Source organism: Theobroma umbraticum, unplaced genomic scaffold (genome assembly GCF_002168275.2).
Source record: "Theobroma umbraticum cultivar Fairchild unplaced genomic scaffold, ASM216827v3 scaffold_56.0, whole genome shotgun sequence".
Taxonomy (NCBI): Eukaryota; Viridiplantae; Streptophyta; class Magnoliopsida; order Malvales; family Malvaceae; genus Theobroma; species Theobroma umbraticum.
Window position 1 is genome coordinate 11,693,498 of NW_018397256.1, and position 16,270 is coordinate 11,709,767.

The window sequence follows — 16,270 nt, forward strand, 5'->3', positions numbered from 1 at the left end:
CTTTTTGAATAAATTTCACTTACAATTTTCGTCATTTCAATTTTTTTCAAGACATTTTATGTTTTTTTCCACAATTAACACCACATAAAAATTTGTTTAATTAATTTTTTATTTTTTTAAAAAATTACACTATTAAATTTATTTAATAAAATTATTAATAAAATTAATAAAATATTCTGCATTCAAAAGTAATTTATTATTTTTACTGAGCAAGAAGAAGGAATTGTAACTACTAAGCAAAGTTTAAATTGTTTACCCTTTGCAAATTGAAATGATATATATATATATATATTCATCATTATGTATGTTAGAATCCAAATATTAAAACTTCTAGCTCCCCTTTTTGTGCCGCTTTGTCTATGGCTACTTAAGTTAAATGTTTTGCTTTTAAGGTTCCTTTTTTTTTTTTCTTTTTTTCCAATTTACTAACAATACGTTATATCTATTTGATGGTTCTAAAGTATGGCTAAAAATTCACTTCTATATCTTGTTTGCAAAGTATGATTCAAATGTTGAAAGTGTAAATAGAAAATGAATGATTAGAAGGTGAATCATGCAAATTTTGTGCGACTTGAAATAAATAATGCTGCTTACATCTCTATTTTGATAATCAAGAGAGTCTATATCAGCATTCCAAAGAGTTTTCCATCTTCATAATTATACCATCAGAACTTGTGATTACATACAAACAACTTTCAGGGATAGGAAACTGAGAGTAACAAATGAGAACTGGTTTTTTGTATTCTCCTAGGTTTGAAGCCATGGTTATTCTCTTGGGGTTAACACTTTGTAATGTGCTTGGGGAGGGTGACTTGGGCTTAGCTAGACTGAAGATTGTGGAAGGAAGAAAAGGAAACAACCCCGGAAGGCATGCAGTGAAATCCATTCAGGTATAGGTTTTTGATTCCTTTATCCTATATTGCTCTCCATATTCATTGTCATAAGCAGCACTTCTGAAAGCTGCAACCTTGAAAGTCGCCTGCCAGTGAAAAGACCACGTTATAGTATGTGAATTTCGTTTCATGCTTCATTTCTTGAATAATATAAACTGTTTAACCAGTCAATGCATTTGAGCAGGAAATGTTTTTGCTTGCAGAGTGAAGATGGTGACATTATAGATTGCATTGACATTTACAAGCAGCCTGCGTTGGATCATCCTGCTTTGAGGAATCACATCATCCAGGTATGCATTTGATTGCAGCTAGAACATTAAAATTCAATTGTTTAGCTTTATTTCTAGCTGCTTGGATGTTCTGATATTTTGTTTCCGTCGGAATTGTTTGTAACCAAAACTATTGTTCGTTCCATGTAGATGACGCCAAGTTATAACCCAACTATGGAGGAAACTCCAGCGAGTGAACAATCTTCCAGGATTATGACATCTCAACTATGGCAGAAAAGTGGAAGCTGCCCGAAAGGAACAATCCCAGTTCGCAGAACCCGGAATAAAGGGCTATTATCCGACTCTGGGGAAGGCCATTCGAAGAAGAAACCAAGCTATAAACCTGTTAAGGAGCCAAGCAATAAGGAGACTCCATTATCCCTTCAACAAATAAACCAAGTGAATCACTCGGTATCCATCACTTTCTGTACTAGACTTCAGTTGTTCAATAGTTAACTACGGTAAATCTGCTATTTCTCATTGGCACATTTGCATTTCTGGCCCAACTTTATGTGAACCAGAAGGCAATATTGCTAACAGCAGGGTATAATTATGCTGGGGTCAAAGGAGACATCAAAGTCTGGAATCCTCATGTTGAATCTGATGATGAATACAGTACATCTAGAATCAGCCTCAGAAATGGCCCTTACTTTGATTTTGAGTGCGTTGAATCTGGATGGGCGGTTAGTACGAACTCCCCTTAGCTAAAGATTTTACATATTAGATCCTATATTTATTAATCTAGGATTGATTTTTGAACTTTTCAGGTGAACCCGACTGTCTACGGAGACAGACAAACTCGATTATATGTGTACTGGACTGTAAGTACATTTTAACCATGAGTGATTGCCTTGAAGCTTTAAAAGAAATCTTTCTGGGGCACAATTGCATCTGCATTCTTTCTAGTCAACATGTTGCTTGCACTGTGCTATACATATCTGATCAATAACCAAATATTTTTTTCCATGTATAGGCTGATGCATCAAACTCAACAGGTTGTTTTGATGTGACTTGCCCGGGCTTTGTTCAAATTAGCAATGAAATTGCTCTTGGAGCAGCAATTTATCCTATCTCAGTCTTCGGCGGGCTCCCATATCAGATAACTCTCTTCATGTTTAAGGTCAGGAAATATAGAGCTCAACTTTGGCTGTTAAAAGTAGTAGTCTGTTTTCTTGATAGTGAAAATACTAAGAATGCTAGCGATAAAACTCAAGGCTGAAACTATCATTCAATTATCAAAACCAAAATCACTAAAACATGGACTGGTGCATGGATTGAAATATTAGTTTGTGAGCCTTGCATTTTTGAGTCCTCAATCTTCTGATTATCTTTTACTTGGTTTTGAAGCTCAGGATCCCAAAACAAGCAATATATGGGTGCAGTATGGAGAAAAAACCAACATAGGGTATTGGCCAAGAACCTTGTTTACAAGATTGAGTCAGGGTGCAGAATCCGCAGAGTGGGGAGGCGATGTCTACAGCTCCAAGTTAAGGCGCTCTCCCCATACAAAAACAGCCATGGGTAATGGAAGATTTCCTGATTATATCACTGGCAATTCAGGATTCGTGAAAAGAATGCGAGTACTTGACATCTCTTATAACTTGAAGTTCCCAGAGTGGGTGGGTAGCCAAGTGGATGAATACAACTGCTATCGTTCGACATATGTTGGAGATTACATTGAAGATCCTGAATTCTATTTTGGGGGCCCAGGCAGGAATCTCATGTGCCCTTAAGGACTAGTAGTGGCTGCCGTAATTGGTTGCTGCTGCCAATTTTCCTTCTTTCTTTCTTTCTATAGGATTGTGGGGTTAGTCCCGATAATAAGTGAAAGGAGTATGTTCTATGTTTTCCAGAAGTCAGAATGGATGATACGCTAGCAAGTTCTTAAAGACTCATCAGTAACTAGCAAAAGGTTAAAGAAACCTGAACCTAAGGGACAGATAAGGGATTTATAAAATTAAATGTAATTTGGGTTAGTGTCTTCATTCAGATTACCATTACTGTCTTACCATTCAGATAGATTAGTGCTTCATCGCTGAGGAGCAAAACTGATTTCTAGGCTTTTCTTGGTACCGGCTTTATCTTGTTTGAGTACCTTAGTATGGATGCATAAGTTACTTCTAAGAAACTCTTGTAGATGTTGATAGGAAAGCAAAGCTCTTAATAAGCCTGCAGTCTAGGGTATACAAGGAATTTACTATCCTCGTTCCTCCGTAATAGCAATCAGAAAGTATTGAAGAGATAACAAATTCATGTTACATTCACTTGTAAACTTTCAAAGACATATCTACATATGGCTAACCTATAACCAGACCGGTAAAACAGAAAATTAGTAGGAAAAGGTTACAGTATCATTACCCAAAAGTACAGAGAAAATGACCAAGCAACACACCTAGCTAGATGAGTCCCAGATCATTTTACCAGTAATCGGTTGCTTGACATAAACAAGCTAAACCGAGTCGTATTGTTTTCTCTCTTCCTGTATAGATTGGAAAATACGAGCTGCTGATTCAGTGGCTGATCTTGGATTGTGAGGCACGACCCTTATCACTCTTGTCGTCTGCTCACTATCGTGAGGTTGAGAGGCTCCCTCCAGAATCGTTGGAGCTGTGGGAAACAGCGGAAGTGCATTTTTGCCTTCAGCAGCACTACGGGTCCCATCTCTCTGCACTCTCTCACCAGGACTGCTTGCTGTACTCCCTTGTAGTTCAGTGTCTTTAGATGCCTGAAACTTCTTGACATGCGAAATAGCACCATTCTTCTCACTAGGCAAATTACATGAATTTTGATGTTGCATGTTAAAGTTTGCCCCACCTCCAGAAAACTGGCCGTTGTGGGCATAGGAACCAGGTCCAGCAAATTGGTTCATTTGTTCCACAGCAGAACCTGAGACTGCTGGATTCATGATTGGCATCCCATAAGGAGGAAAGTATGAGTGACCAACAGGAGGAGCACCTGGTAGAACCCCAATTCCTTGATGAGGAGGAGCTGCAACTCCATAAGCTGATGTCATAAAGTTGCCCGTCATTGGAGTTTGTCCAAAAGGTCCACATCCTCCACAAACGGATCCCATGAATCCAGGACCAGTATACGGCTTATATATCAGTCCTTCGGAAGGGGACATGACAGGGACCAGCCATTGATGCCCAGGCATTTGATGAAAACACCAAGGATTCATTTTATTATCACCATTAACTGGTGCAGGTGGTGAGTTTCCAAGGAAAGGTGCATAGTTTGAAGGCTGACTACCATTTTTCACTGAAGAGAGGGATGTCCTACCAACTGCATTTTCTGCAGAACATTCCATTTTATGACTTGGCTTGTCAGTGTCATCTTTGCACTTAGTGTGTGGTAGTGGTTTTACAATAAACTCTGGTGGTAGTTTCTTTGCAGGAGAGCCTTCAAAAGAAGGTTTGCCGAGATATGCTGTATCCTCAAGCAAGATATGTGGCGATCCAGCAATTAGTCTCTGAACCTGTTTCAACCCAAAGCATTAAGCATTTTGACTATATGTATACAGGTGAGTGTGTGTGCATGTATCCAAAAGGGAACCAGCAAAAACTACTAAACAAGGTCATGGACCACCTTACCTTAATAAGTCTATGCAACTCAAACACTTGTACTGCAAATATTCTTTGCTGACTGTAGAGAGTAACAGGAGTTGATCAAGAAAAACTTGCAGAGGTCATAATATTTCAGTTTTAACAGACATACAATCACTGACAGGTGAACAGACAATATCAACTGGATATTCATCAGAATAAGCACTAGATAACATAATTTTGAAAAAATTAGTACACAGACAAGAATTGCGTCATATGAGGACAAAGTGACTAAAGTGGTTAATAAGTTTGAGTTTAAGTCTATGATTCCTCCCACTTATCCTCAATCCTTGTTCTCAGGTTTCAGGAGGGGTGACTTGTGACTCTTTCATAACAGAAACCTCCTTCAGCTTTCTTTGATAGGTGAAACCTCTTTCCAGCTCTAAATGGCAACACTTTCTACAATATACCTTATGATCTTGATAGCAATTAGGATAATGCTAAATCAGGGTCTAACAAACAGAAGAAGGCAATACCATTCACACAAATATGCTAGCATTACATTGTAGAAAACACAAAATAATTAATTTGAAGGCTAGCAATAACCATAACTCAGAAATTCTTTGAATGCCATCTTCTTGGCAAGCCAAATGCAGAACATTTAGCTTCAGTACAATAAAAACAAAGCCAAAGCCACATGCATTTGTTGCAAATAGAATTTCTTTCAATTTACACTATGTACACAAACAGATATTTTCTTGAACAGGAATATGCACAAAAATGAGTTAAGCATACAAACTTATACAAATGTACAACAATTAGAAGCTGTACATAGGACAGAACTATTAAATTAAATTGTAATATTAAGTTCTGCTTATAGATCCCAATTCCAAAAAAATCCTTCGCCACAGAACCCAAGATACCATGCTAGACAACATCTCATTTGCCAAAATAACCATCACCAACTTCAAATTATTCAAACATTCCCCAGTTCACCTCCTTTGACATCCACCAACATTAGCTCTAGGGGTAATCCTCCGCTTCTTGTTCTCCTCCTGTCCAAGCCCTTGGGTGCCATGGAAGCAAAATTTCTCAGGACCAAAAGGTGAAGTCAGCATCAAACCGAGACAGAAATAAAACCCAAATGCAGATGAGCAGACAATGAATAATAGGAGTTCCGCTGTCTCGGATGTTGCCTTGCACAAATTAGGATAGTCCTCTCCCTGCTGGAAGATGATCCACGGTTAATACGTTATCGAGGGCCTCTGAACACAAAAATGCCACTTTGGGAGGAATCCCAGGCCTCCAGAGCATAAATTCTCCCCTCCATCAAAGCCATATTTACTACTCCCCACAATATAGCATTTAATCCATATTCCTACTATTAGTAATCCATATTGCATTCAGCAAACTAAAGGCAACTTTAACTTGTGATAACAACTAGAGATAGTGAAATACTGATCGTAGTCTATGTCCAATTGTAATATCAGCCTAGAGGAAGTATTTAAAACTCACCTATTGTGATTGATTGCTTACATTCAAAAAAGAAGAAAAAAACCACAATAAATAAGAGGGACGCAGCACTCAAAACTTTCATAATGACTAAAAAAGCAGTGCTTTTATTTCTAGTAGCTAACAATCATGGACCTAAAAGTTATAGCTCCATATGTAACAAGAGAGAAGATACTAACAAATAAATAGAACAACCCTCAGAACATATTAATCACATTTAAACTAATAAAGGTAATTCAATAATATTTTCATGTACAGATTGCAGGGAACATTTCATATTTTATCTTATGTGGATATATCAATCTATAAAATTGCTTCAAGGTCTTGGGAGCACTAATTCCTAAATGACCAATCTCAAGAGCTCTACTTGCATTATGTCAAATATCACGACAAGAATTTCACCATTGGACCAGCCAAGGTATCCTCTGAAACATCACATTGAAACATGGCCATATAGACTAGAATTCTAGTTCCACCCCTCCTCCTAAGGGACCCAGAAAGCTTCTTGTGTAAGTGCACACCTAAATTTGGCATTCTCTCATTTTCAGAAGCACAAGGCTTCCACTGTTTGGCCAATATATTATAAGAAGATAACATGAATAAGCATTTTAAAAAAAATCACAAGGCCTCTCCAATATAAATCCTGAAAAGTGAAATAATTCCAAGACATTGTAACTAACCATGAACACTTACTTGACAATGGCTCTTCTTGCTTTCAAAAAATGCTTCTGACCTATTACTTCCACCACATCATCAGGACAGATAGCCAAGCCAGATGCAGAATCCACCATGGAGGTCTCTGAGACATCGTCGCTTTTATCTCCATTTGCCCACTGTAGTGAGCCATATGTCTTGTCTCCACGGCATTCACTGTCATTATTAGTTTCATGTGGACAGCTGTGATTCCCCTCTGAATAAGACATGCTTCTCTGCCGGGGAAGAATTCCCTCATCAATATCTCTCATCAACTCAGCACCATTAATGCACCCGTTTTTAGCTGGTTGTTGCAGTGAACAAGCATCATTTTCATGCGATCTGCTAAGTCTAGAAGCAGGGTGCTCTCCACAATCTTGATCAAGAGACATATTGGCTTCTTTGGCATGTCCATCACTATTTTCTCTAGTTGATAAGTCTGCGGCAGTTTTTACTGAACGCTCCCTACATGAGCACACTCTTGAGCTCTCTTCAATCTGGTCTCTAACCTCTTTTCTTAAATTCACACCAGAATAGCTACTCCGATTTGGATCCTTATCACAAACATTTTGGAGTTTTATTTGACGGCTGGGATAAGTTGGGCTCAAGGGAGTGAGTTTTTCCCCATCAAAGCCATTCTTGGTTTTATTATGTTGGTGACCTGTCTCTGAGTTAACAAATACAGGAACCATGAAATCATCTTCATCTCTGACCTTTCTCTGCTCAAGGCGTGCCAAAGGAGCATTTACACTTGCTCCTCCAAGCTGGCGAGTACTAAACTTCTCAGCCAGATTAGTGGATGTGGAAAGAGATACACGAGATGGGAAAAGCATATTTCTTTCAAGGCTACTCCCCTGCAAGCATCAATCAGTTATAGCAATCAGAGATAGTATAAATCACCATGCCTATAAAATTACTATAATTCATGCTCCATTTAGACAAAGTTTACTAAGTAATGAGTTGATCTTCATAAGGAAATAAAACCCCTCACCAAACCCCAACAGATGTGTAAAAATATCACCATAATATACCAATAGAATAACAAAGAGACAGATAAATGATAAGAAAAATACCAGGCTTGAGGAACCAGGAGGAACCAAGCTGCTTTTACTACTTGGGTTAAGAGGCAAGACCGCAGGGCTAAACCTCTGTGAAGGAATACTGAGCTGCTCATAAAGAGCCATCTTATTCCTTGGAGGAGCTCTTGGCCCTCCTTTCTCTGTATCATTAACGTGAAGCCTAGGGAACATAGGCCCCATAATTTTCTCATCATCTTTCCCTCTCTTCATTATTTACTTTTCTCACTCAATCTTCAACCCAAAAAAAGAAGAAAAGAAAACCACAATTACCAACACTCACTTTTACATAGAATTCACACAGAGATCCTGTGAACCACACCACTAAAATTAAAATCCACCTCTAAAAACTAAAAGTTTAACAATCCATAAAGTCTTTTGAGTAAAAAAATCAAATTTTCACAAAAGCAAAGGGATTCAACACCTAAACCGACTCTAAAGAAACTTAAATTGGTCAACACCCAGATGTCAAATTGGACTGTTTGACTCAAGATTAAACAGATTTACAAGAACTCAGAGACCACCCAGTTCGGAAAATGGTAATTTGTAACTGAAACTTAGAAAAGGGGAAGAAAAGGAAACGTGAATTATATGGAAATAGGAAAAAACAATGTGATTCAAATAAAAGTATGGTTTGGATAGGTAAAAACACAAAAAGGTATAGTAGATAGAGAAGAGAGAAGAGATTCGACAAGAGTGAGAAAGAGAGGCAAATTGGAAGGGCAAGCTTAATTAGGGATTCCGAAGAAGGATAAGGGGAGGGAGAGGAAGTAAGAGAAACAAGGAAGAGAAAATCATGGCTGGTCTTAGAAAAGCGAAAGAGAAAGAGCAAAAGCGCTTGGATTGTGGGCCCATTTTGGATAGAACTAGAAGCTGCTCCCCTTGGATTTTTAATATTTTACCCTTTGCCATGGTTGGCCCAACCATTCTTATCCATTTTAACCATTGAGGCATTTTACAAAACTAGCCTTCTCCCACTTTTGGATCTTTCCATTGGCCAAAAAATAAAATAAAATTAACATTGGATTTTGTTTTACTGGCGTGCTGTTGACATTTGGCACCACAATCCCCAAGTCCATTTTTTAGGGCTCCTTCTATTGTAATGACTTCAGACTTAATGATGTCTTTACTTGGTATAAAATCTTGAGCTTGATTTTATTCAGTGCTGAAAGAAGGATCTTTATTTGCAAATCACTCCTGTCCTTTTAACTTTAAATGAGACAGAACATAATCGTGTTTGGTCAGGAATTTTTATATTAAAAAAATAGATAAATAAAATATACTACATATTTGTGATATCAATAAATTTTAATAATTTTCAAATTCAAATTATTTCATTAATATTGAAATAAATAATTTTATAAATTAAATTAATATTTTGTTAAGGGTTATGTAGGGAATTTTCAATTGAGAAATAACTTTAAGCATTTGGCAATTTTACAATCCAACTATTCACGGTAAGAAATACTTCTCTGTTTTTTTTCTTCTTTGATTTTAATCTGGATTAAGATAAAAATTTTGATTTTAATGTATTTTATATTAAAATTTTAAAAACTTTTATAACATTAATATTCGATACTTTTAAATACAAAATGATTAAAAAATTACAAAAAATAAAATTGTATCGTGCAAAAAGTAAAATTGTTAGATGTTTAAAAAATAACATAAAGATTTTATTGAAGGACCTTGGAAAAACAAAAGATGAAAAAAAAATTGAAGGAGTATTTATAATTTTATTTTTATTATTTAGTAATAAATTTAATTAAGTAAATTTTTACTTTTTTTTCTGTTAGTTTTTGGAAATAAATCCCAGTTGACAAGAAATGTGCAAATCGTACACATCATCGGTGCCCGTGTGCACGTGTGCTGTCCATATTAAGAAAAAGGTCCCACGTTTTAGTGCAACACTTTTAAACCTACACCCACCATTGGAGAATCGCCACGTGTCACACTAATCCTTGTGCCGAACAGCTCGAAAGCCAACAAAGTTACAAAGAAATTCCTGATAAACAAAACGAAGAAATGGCGAGTGGAGACCGATATTTGCCACAAAAGATATTGATAGTTCCACGCCAATCTTTGTGTTCGGAATTTCATGACAGCATGGTTCTGAACAAAAATAATTTATTTATAGACTTCTGACCTAAATTGAATTGAAAAAGAATTTATTTAAATCAATTTTTATTTAATTTCGTTAATCAATTTTTTAAATTTCAATTTTTTTTATTTGTTCATATTTTATTTTAATTTAGAAAATATAAAAATAATAAAAACTCCATCCATTCACTTCAAATATTTTTAAATTTTCACTTTACAAATGGATAAATTGAACTGAAACCAAATAAATTATTTTAATGTTCAAATTAAAATTGAATAAAATATGATAAAGCCTTGATCAGATTCAATTGAACATTACAATTCAATTTTTTATATATATTTTCATAAAATTACATAAATTCAACCACGACAACGTAACTTCAAATTAAAATTTTTTATATAATAATTTAAAAATAAAATCCTAACTATTGCCACCTTGTTAACGAAGCTTATTTAGTTAATTATTTGTTTTATTTGTCTTTCGATAAATATGATTGGAACCAAATAGAGCACTTAATCAGCATTTTTGTTTACAAATTGCAACCTTAAATAATCCCTGGACGTCAACATAAATGATGGTATTAACAAATTTAAAAACTAATGCTTATCCTATCGCCAAATAGTTTTAAATCGCAGTGTAAGCACGATGTGAGAAATGTGGTGCTTACATCCTAGATTTCTGCCGATGCTCAGTTTTTTAACCAGGAAAATAATACTGCAAGCCAAGCCGGCATGTGTCTATTTCATTAAGCATTTTTCTAGCCATCCCCGTTCGCTTCCAGCAATTCATTTTTTTACGTGCCAATATAGTATATGCGGCTCATCGCAATGTCGTTTTGATATTAACAGAGATTGTCTCAAATCATGCCATTCTCGCAGTCAATATAAATCTTTTGTCTTTATTTGATACTTGTTTAGTTTTTTGTTAAGTAAAATACATTAATATCTTTAAATTTTAATAATAATTTTATGTAATACATTGATTTTTTAAAATGCATCTTAAAGTATATTCTACGGAACATAAAAATTTAATCATCAATTAATTATTAATATTTTTGTTAATTTAATAATATGATAATATTAAAAAATAATTTTATTTTTTATTAAATTTAAAAAATTACTTTTATATTTTAATATTTTAATAAAAAGAGTTTATCTAATATTTGATGCAAAATTATTAAAAAAATCAAATAAAAATAAATAATTTCTATCGCTATCTATTATTCAATTTTTTTTAATGAGTTGACTCTTATGAAATAGACCAAAATCCCTTTTTCTTTATTACAAAGTATAACTTTTAGGTAACTTATGATACAAATTTGGATTATCAATATACCTTTGCTTACCTTCCAAGATATACTATAGGATTACTTTAAAGCGTGGGGAAATAAAAAAGAAAGGTATGACACTTATGGAATAGTAATACAATTTCCAAAGATTTCATTCTTCTTATGGAATGGTAATACAATTTCCGTTTCTCTTACATTACATAAAATGCTACTAATTTTTTAATCTTTTAGTACGTGTGTGATTGACAGTGCATCATAGTTCACATAATTATTTTAATGTGGCATATTATCAATAAAGTCATGCTCATGCATGAGAACATTAGAACGGGAGAAATATAAAATGAAGGATCAAGTTTTAGATGACGTGGCGAAAAACTAAAGCGAGTCGTTTCGTAATAGCGTATTACCTTCCGCTCCAGATCATCCTTGAAACAAAAATCCCATTAGCGAGAAAGACCACAGTGAAAAAAAAAGGGGGAAAACAGGAGAGTACTATAAATTCGGTCAAGACTTCAGATTGAAGGAAGGACAAACGGAAAAAGGAAAAACAAAAATTGATCTGCTTGGATGGTCCGATCGCATGGCTTCGTCTCACCTTCCTCCTTCTCATCGCACTCACGTTCCTCTCCCTTCAAATTCTGGTATTTAATCTCGTAATCCTTTTTATTATCAATTTAAAAGTTTTTCTGGTTTGAGTTATAAGTTTGCTCTTGTGCTTTTTTCTGTTTAATTCAAATTTAGTTTATAGTGGTGGATTATCCGCCATTTGATTCTTGATCTCATGTCCTAATTCACTTCGACTGGCCTGTTTTGGTGAAGAAAATAACTGAAACGTCAGTTCAGATCACTGATTTTTCACTGTTCTTTACTTTTTTCTTTTTTTTTTATATATTGCTTATGGATATTATTTATAGAATTTAACTGAATCTATTTTGGATTAGTTTTAATTTTGAACTTTGATGACTTGATGCATGTGTTGCAGGTGGTAAGCCATTAGACAATGAAGCTCCTATGGTTCCTATCCATATAGTGACCAATGCTTCTCAGCTTCCGGTGGAGTTCCTGAATCCTACGCCGGAGAGGCAGTTGGTAGTAGGTTTTGACTGTGAAGGTGTTGACCTTTGTCGCCACGGCACTCTCTGTATTATGCAGGTTAACTATAGTTCTAATGACTGTTTGACTCAAATTATTCAAAGTTTAGGTAGCTGCTTGAGTCAATAATGATATGCTTTATGAAGAACTATGGTTTGTTTGTAAGACATGTATGTTATGTTATGTAGGAGAGTGGTTTTTTTTTGACGTAGTTAGTTTAAAAATCAAAATACCTTAACTTGCCTGTGCTATTCTAAGATTTATAGAAATACTTTTTTCTGGCAGCTTGCATTTCCAGATGCTGTATATTTGGTTGACGCCATTGAGGGTGGTGAGGCGCTTATAACAGCCTGTAAGCCTGCACTTGAGTCTAGTTACGTCAAAAAAGTTATTCACGATTGCAAACGAGATAGTGAGGTGTCTAATTGTTTCTCATTTGAATTTTGCACTATAGTGTATTTGATTTGCTTTATGGCAAATTAGAATTTGTTGTTATTTTACAGGCATTGTACTTTCAATTTGGCATCAAGTTACACAATGTTATGGACACCCAGGTGAGCATCCTTTTTGAGATTGAGGACTTATCCATATTAAACTGGTAAATCATATGAAAATACTAGTAATTTCTTTTTATGCTCCTTTCATGTTAACTTTTGTTGTTACTCCATTGTGGAGTACTTTGGTGGATTTAAAGCCTATCTAATTAGCACTTTAAACGAGGTTTTTCCTAATGTTTGTGGTTTCATTTCTCTTTCTTTTCTTTTTCTCAATGCTTGCTTGTAAGTGCTTATTTCATTCCTTTATTTCCATCCACATGGATGCATTCAAAAACACACTGCTTCAATCTTGAAGTTGGTTGTTCTTGCTTGCTTTAAATATTGTCCAAATCGATATGACGGCTACTAAAATAAGGTTGAGTAGTTTGACATTGCAATTTTTTTTTCGTTGCCCTGCAGATTGCTTATTCTCTTATAGAGGAACAAGAAGGACGGACAAGATTGCTTGATGACTACATATCATTTGTTAGCCTCCTTGCAGATCCACGCTATTGTGGTATTTATATTTCCTGGTATCTTTTTGAATTTAATCAATGCGGGTCGTGGAACCTTTTAATCTGCAGCGTAACTGTGCTAAACGAATATATTTTTTGCTTGCAAAGTCTTTAAGATGTTGTGTTAAATGGCTTTTGGAAATAGGTATTATTAATTGCCTTGAAGGACCCATTTCTGTTCTTTTGGTTGATGTAACTTAACCAGTGTGCTCCAATTACTGCTGAAATCAGGCAGTTATGTTTGCCTTCCTGTGACCATGCAGAATCTGACATTTTGTTTATTTGTTTCTTTCAACTTTCCAAACTTCCGCATATGAGAAGTAATGATGCTTTGATATGACATTGTATGGAAGATTTATAAATGTTTCTTTATGCTATTTGAAACTGGATGTGTTATAGGCTTCTTTTAAACCAGCAAAGTTTAACTTCCTCATCAAGTTACAGGCACTGGATTGTTTTGACTTCCGATTTTTGCCCTGATACTTTAAATGCAGGCATATCTTATCAGGAGAAGGAAGAGGTTCGTCTCCTCCTTAGGCAGGTTAGTTTAAACAATTTATCACTAACATAAAATTCTTTTAATTATACTGCTGGAGTGGTTGGGGTAAACGTAATTCCCTCTTGTCCTTTTGTGGAGTCCAGAAAGCTATTTGGTATTTGCTTTCTTATTGACAGCAAATTATGCATTTCATGCTCGATATCCTAGTTTGGTAAGTAGCTGGCTGGAACATTAGCGTGTCTTTATACTGATTATTTCCCCCCTTCTCCCAATTTATTCACGCTCTGCACAGTGCTCTTTTGATCTTTGATGCCATCTAGCTAGCTAGTAAGGATAGCAAGTTTCTTGCCACTACTCAAATGTTAGTGGGTGGTGAAGGTTTAGCCCAAATTTCCCCTTACAGAGAACAAGACCAATCTGAAAATAGCTTGGCAATATCAACAGAAGTAGATTTGAAAACATTTCCTATTTATTTGTCATGTGATTACATGTAGATCAATAATCAAATTTCTTCTTCTCTCGATGAAGTTCTGTGCATATGCAGATGCTTCATTGTTGATAATAATCCTACTTCACTATACTATGAAAATTGAATTCTTTCCAATCACAATTATGTCTTGCCTATCTGCAGGATCCCAAGTTTTGGACTTACAGACCATTATCTGAGCTTATGGTCCGTGCTGCTACAGATGATGTCCGCTTCCTTCTATACATTTACCACATGATGATGGAGAAACTAAATCGACGATCCTTATGGCACCTTGCAGTTCGTGGAGCATTGTATTGCCGATGTTTCTGCATCAATGATAATAACTATGCTGATTGGCCATCTGTTCCTCCCATTCCAGGTTCTTGTATTCATAATGACTGTATTATAATTATTTATTTCTTGTTAGAGTCCTGGAGAAAGATATTAATTAATTCACTGAGCTTTGTAGAGCCAGTATTCATTTATGCGATTCTCTCTCTCTCTCTCATTCACACATAAACATGCACATTTGTTGCTATATACTGAGTATCTCCATATAATTTCCTGATTAGTGGATTTTAGTCTTTTACCTTCGACTAAGGTAATGCGGCATATGCATAAAGTATTTGGCTTTTACTGGTTAGTGCATGTATCTTCTTGCTCAAAGAGCAGGGTTTGGATCCTTTTTCCCCCAAATCAACAAAGAAAAGGTAATGTGGCATATATTCATGAAGTTTGAATGAGCGTAATGCTTTGATAGAGAATGGCATTTCTCGTCTAGTGTGATGGTGGGTATTATGATAACACTCAAGTTTCAAACTATACTTGTAATTGTACTGTACTCAGCATTATTCATTAGAGAGAAGGAAAATTGTTTTGAGAATGCAAGTAAAAATATTGTACATTCTAATTGGATACCGACCGAGGGTGAGATTTATTTCTGTAGATCACTTGGAGGGGAATACTCCTGAGGAAGAAATACTTTCTATTCTTGATGTTCCGCAAGGGAAGATGGGGCGTATTATTGGAAGAAAAGGGGCTTCAATCTTGTCGATAAAGGAGTCTTGCAAGTAATATGCCTCTTTCTCCCTCTCCCTACGAACATGCATGCACATTTCTCCTTTAAGTTTGGAGCTACAAATTTTTCTACCTATACTTTACTTCAAATTCATTTTCTTGCAGCGCGGAAATCCTGGTTGGGGGTGCTAAGGGTCCACCAGACAAGGTTAGTTTTTTGAGATCTTAAAGAATTACCTTGCTGTAGTACCTAGCTGCTACATATACCGTAAAATTTTTTATTCTTTTCGAGAATGTACATGTACTTACTTTGACTTACTATCTGTTATCTGAATAATTGAGCTCTTTATATCTCTCTGGAATTTTTTGCAGGTATTCATCATAGGACCTGTGAAGCAGGTGAGAAAAGCTGAAGCCATGCTGAGGGGAAGAATGATGGATTTATACTGAGAGTGTTTCTTAGGTGGCTTCTCTCCTGAAACTTTTAATCAAATGATCACAAACTCCCTATAGATTTGTGTTTGCCTGACCTCCCTGTATGTACAACCGTCGTTATTACCCATCTGATCGAATGCTGCTTTGATCTGATTGCAGACTTTACATTGGTATTGGAGGTAGCCTTTAGATGCAAATTGATTCTTGTTCTAAAAATGAAAATATTCTATAAATCCAGCGATAAGGGTGGCCTTTACCAGGCTTAGGGCATCAAATATACGAGGATTAAAGAATATAATTAATCATGTTTCCATACAGGGAAAGCTATGGTGAATC

The 16,270-nt window shown here is 35.5% G+C and overlaps 3 protein-coding genes across 3 annotated transcripts; 2 read left to right on the forward strand and 1 right to left on the reverse strand.

Annotated features, from left to right (window-relative positions):
- Nucleotides 1-878: 878 nt before the first annotated feature.
- Nucleotides 879-2,895, forward strand: LOC110410752 (protein neprosin-like). Its single transcript, XM_021420617.2, has 7 exons — nucleotides 879-890; nucleotides 1,097-1,183; nucleotides 1,313-1,573; nucleotides 1,684-1,845; nucleotides 1,930-1,983; nucleotides 2,136-2,282; nucleotides 2,515-2,895. Exons 3-7 carry the CDS (start codon nucleotides 1,313-1,315, stop codon nucleotides 2,893-2,895), a joined length of 1,005 nt encoding a protein of 334 aa, XP_021276292.2. The 5' UTR covers nucleotides 879-890; nucleotides 1,097-1,183.
- A 397-nt stretch (nucleotides 2,896-3,292) lies between these two features.
- On the reverse strand, nucleotides 3,293-8,815 carry ELF3 (hydroxyproline-rich glycoprotein family protein). The gene is made up of 4 exons (XM_021420326.2): nucleotides 7,983-8,815; nucleotides 6,910-7,763; nucleotides 4,753-4,804; nucleotides 3,293-4,637 (listed from the first exon to the last, which is right to left on the reverse strand). Exons 1-4 carry the CDS (start codon nucleotides 8,196-8,198, stop codon nucleotides 3,612-3,614), a joined length of 2,148 nt encoding a protein of 715 aa, XP_021276001.1. The 5' UTR covers nucleotides 8,199-8,815; the 3' UTR covers nucleotides 3,293-3,611.
- Nucleotides 8,816-11,838: 3,023 nt separating this feature from the next.
- LOC110410856 (3'-5' exonuclease domain-containing protein / K homology domain-containing protein / KH domain-containing protein) lies at nucleotides 11,839-16,156 on the forward strand. Its single transcript, XM_021420755.2, has 10 exons — nucleotides 11,839-12,012; nucleotides 12,354-12,523; nucleotides 12,749-12,880; nucleotides 12,967-13,017; nucleotides 13,420-13,516; nucleotides 14,009-14,055; nucleotides 14,645-14,861; nucleotides 15,429-15,552; nucleotides 15,665-15,707; nucleotides 15,872-16,156. The coding sequence occupies exons 1-10, from the start codon at nucleotides 11,952-11,954 to the stop codon at nucleotides 15,947-15,949; spliced, it is 1,020 nt and encodes a 339-aa protein (XP_021276430.1). The 5' UTR covers nucleotides 11,839-11,951; the 3' UTR covers nucleotides 15,950-16,156.
- The last annotated feature ends 114 nt before the right edge of the window (nucleotides 16,157-16,270 follow it).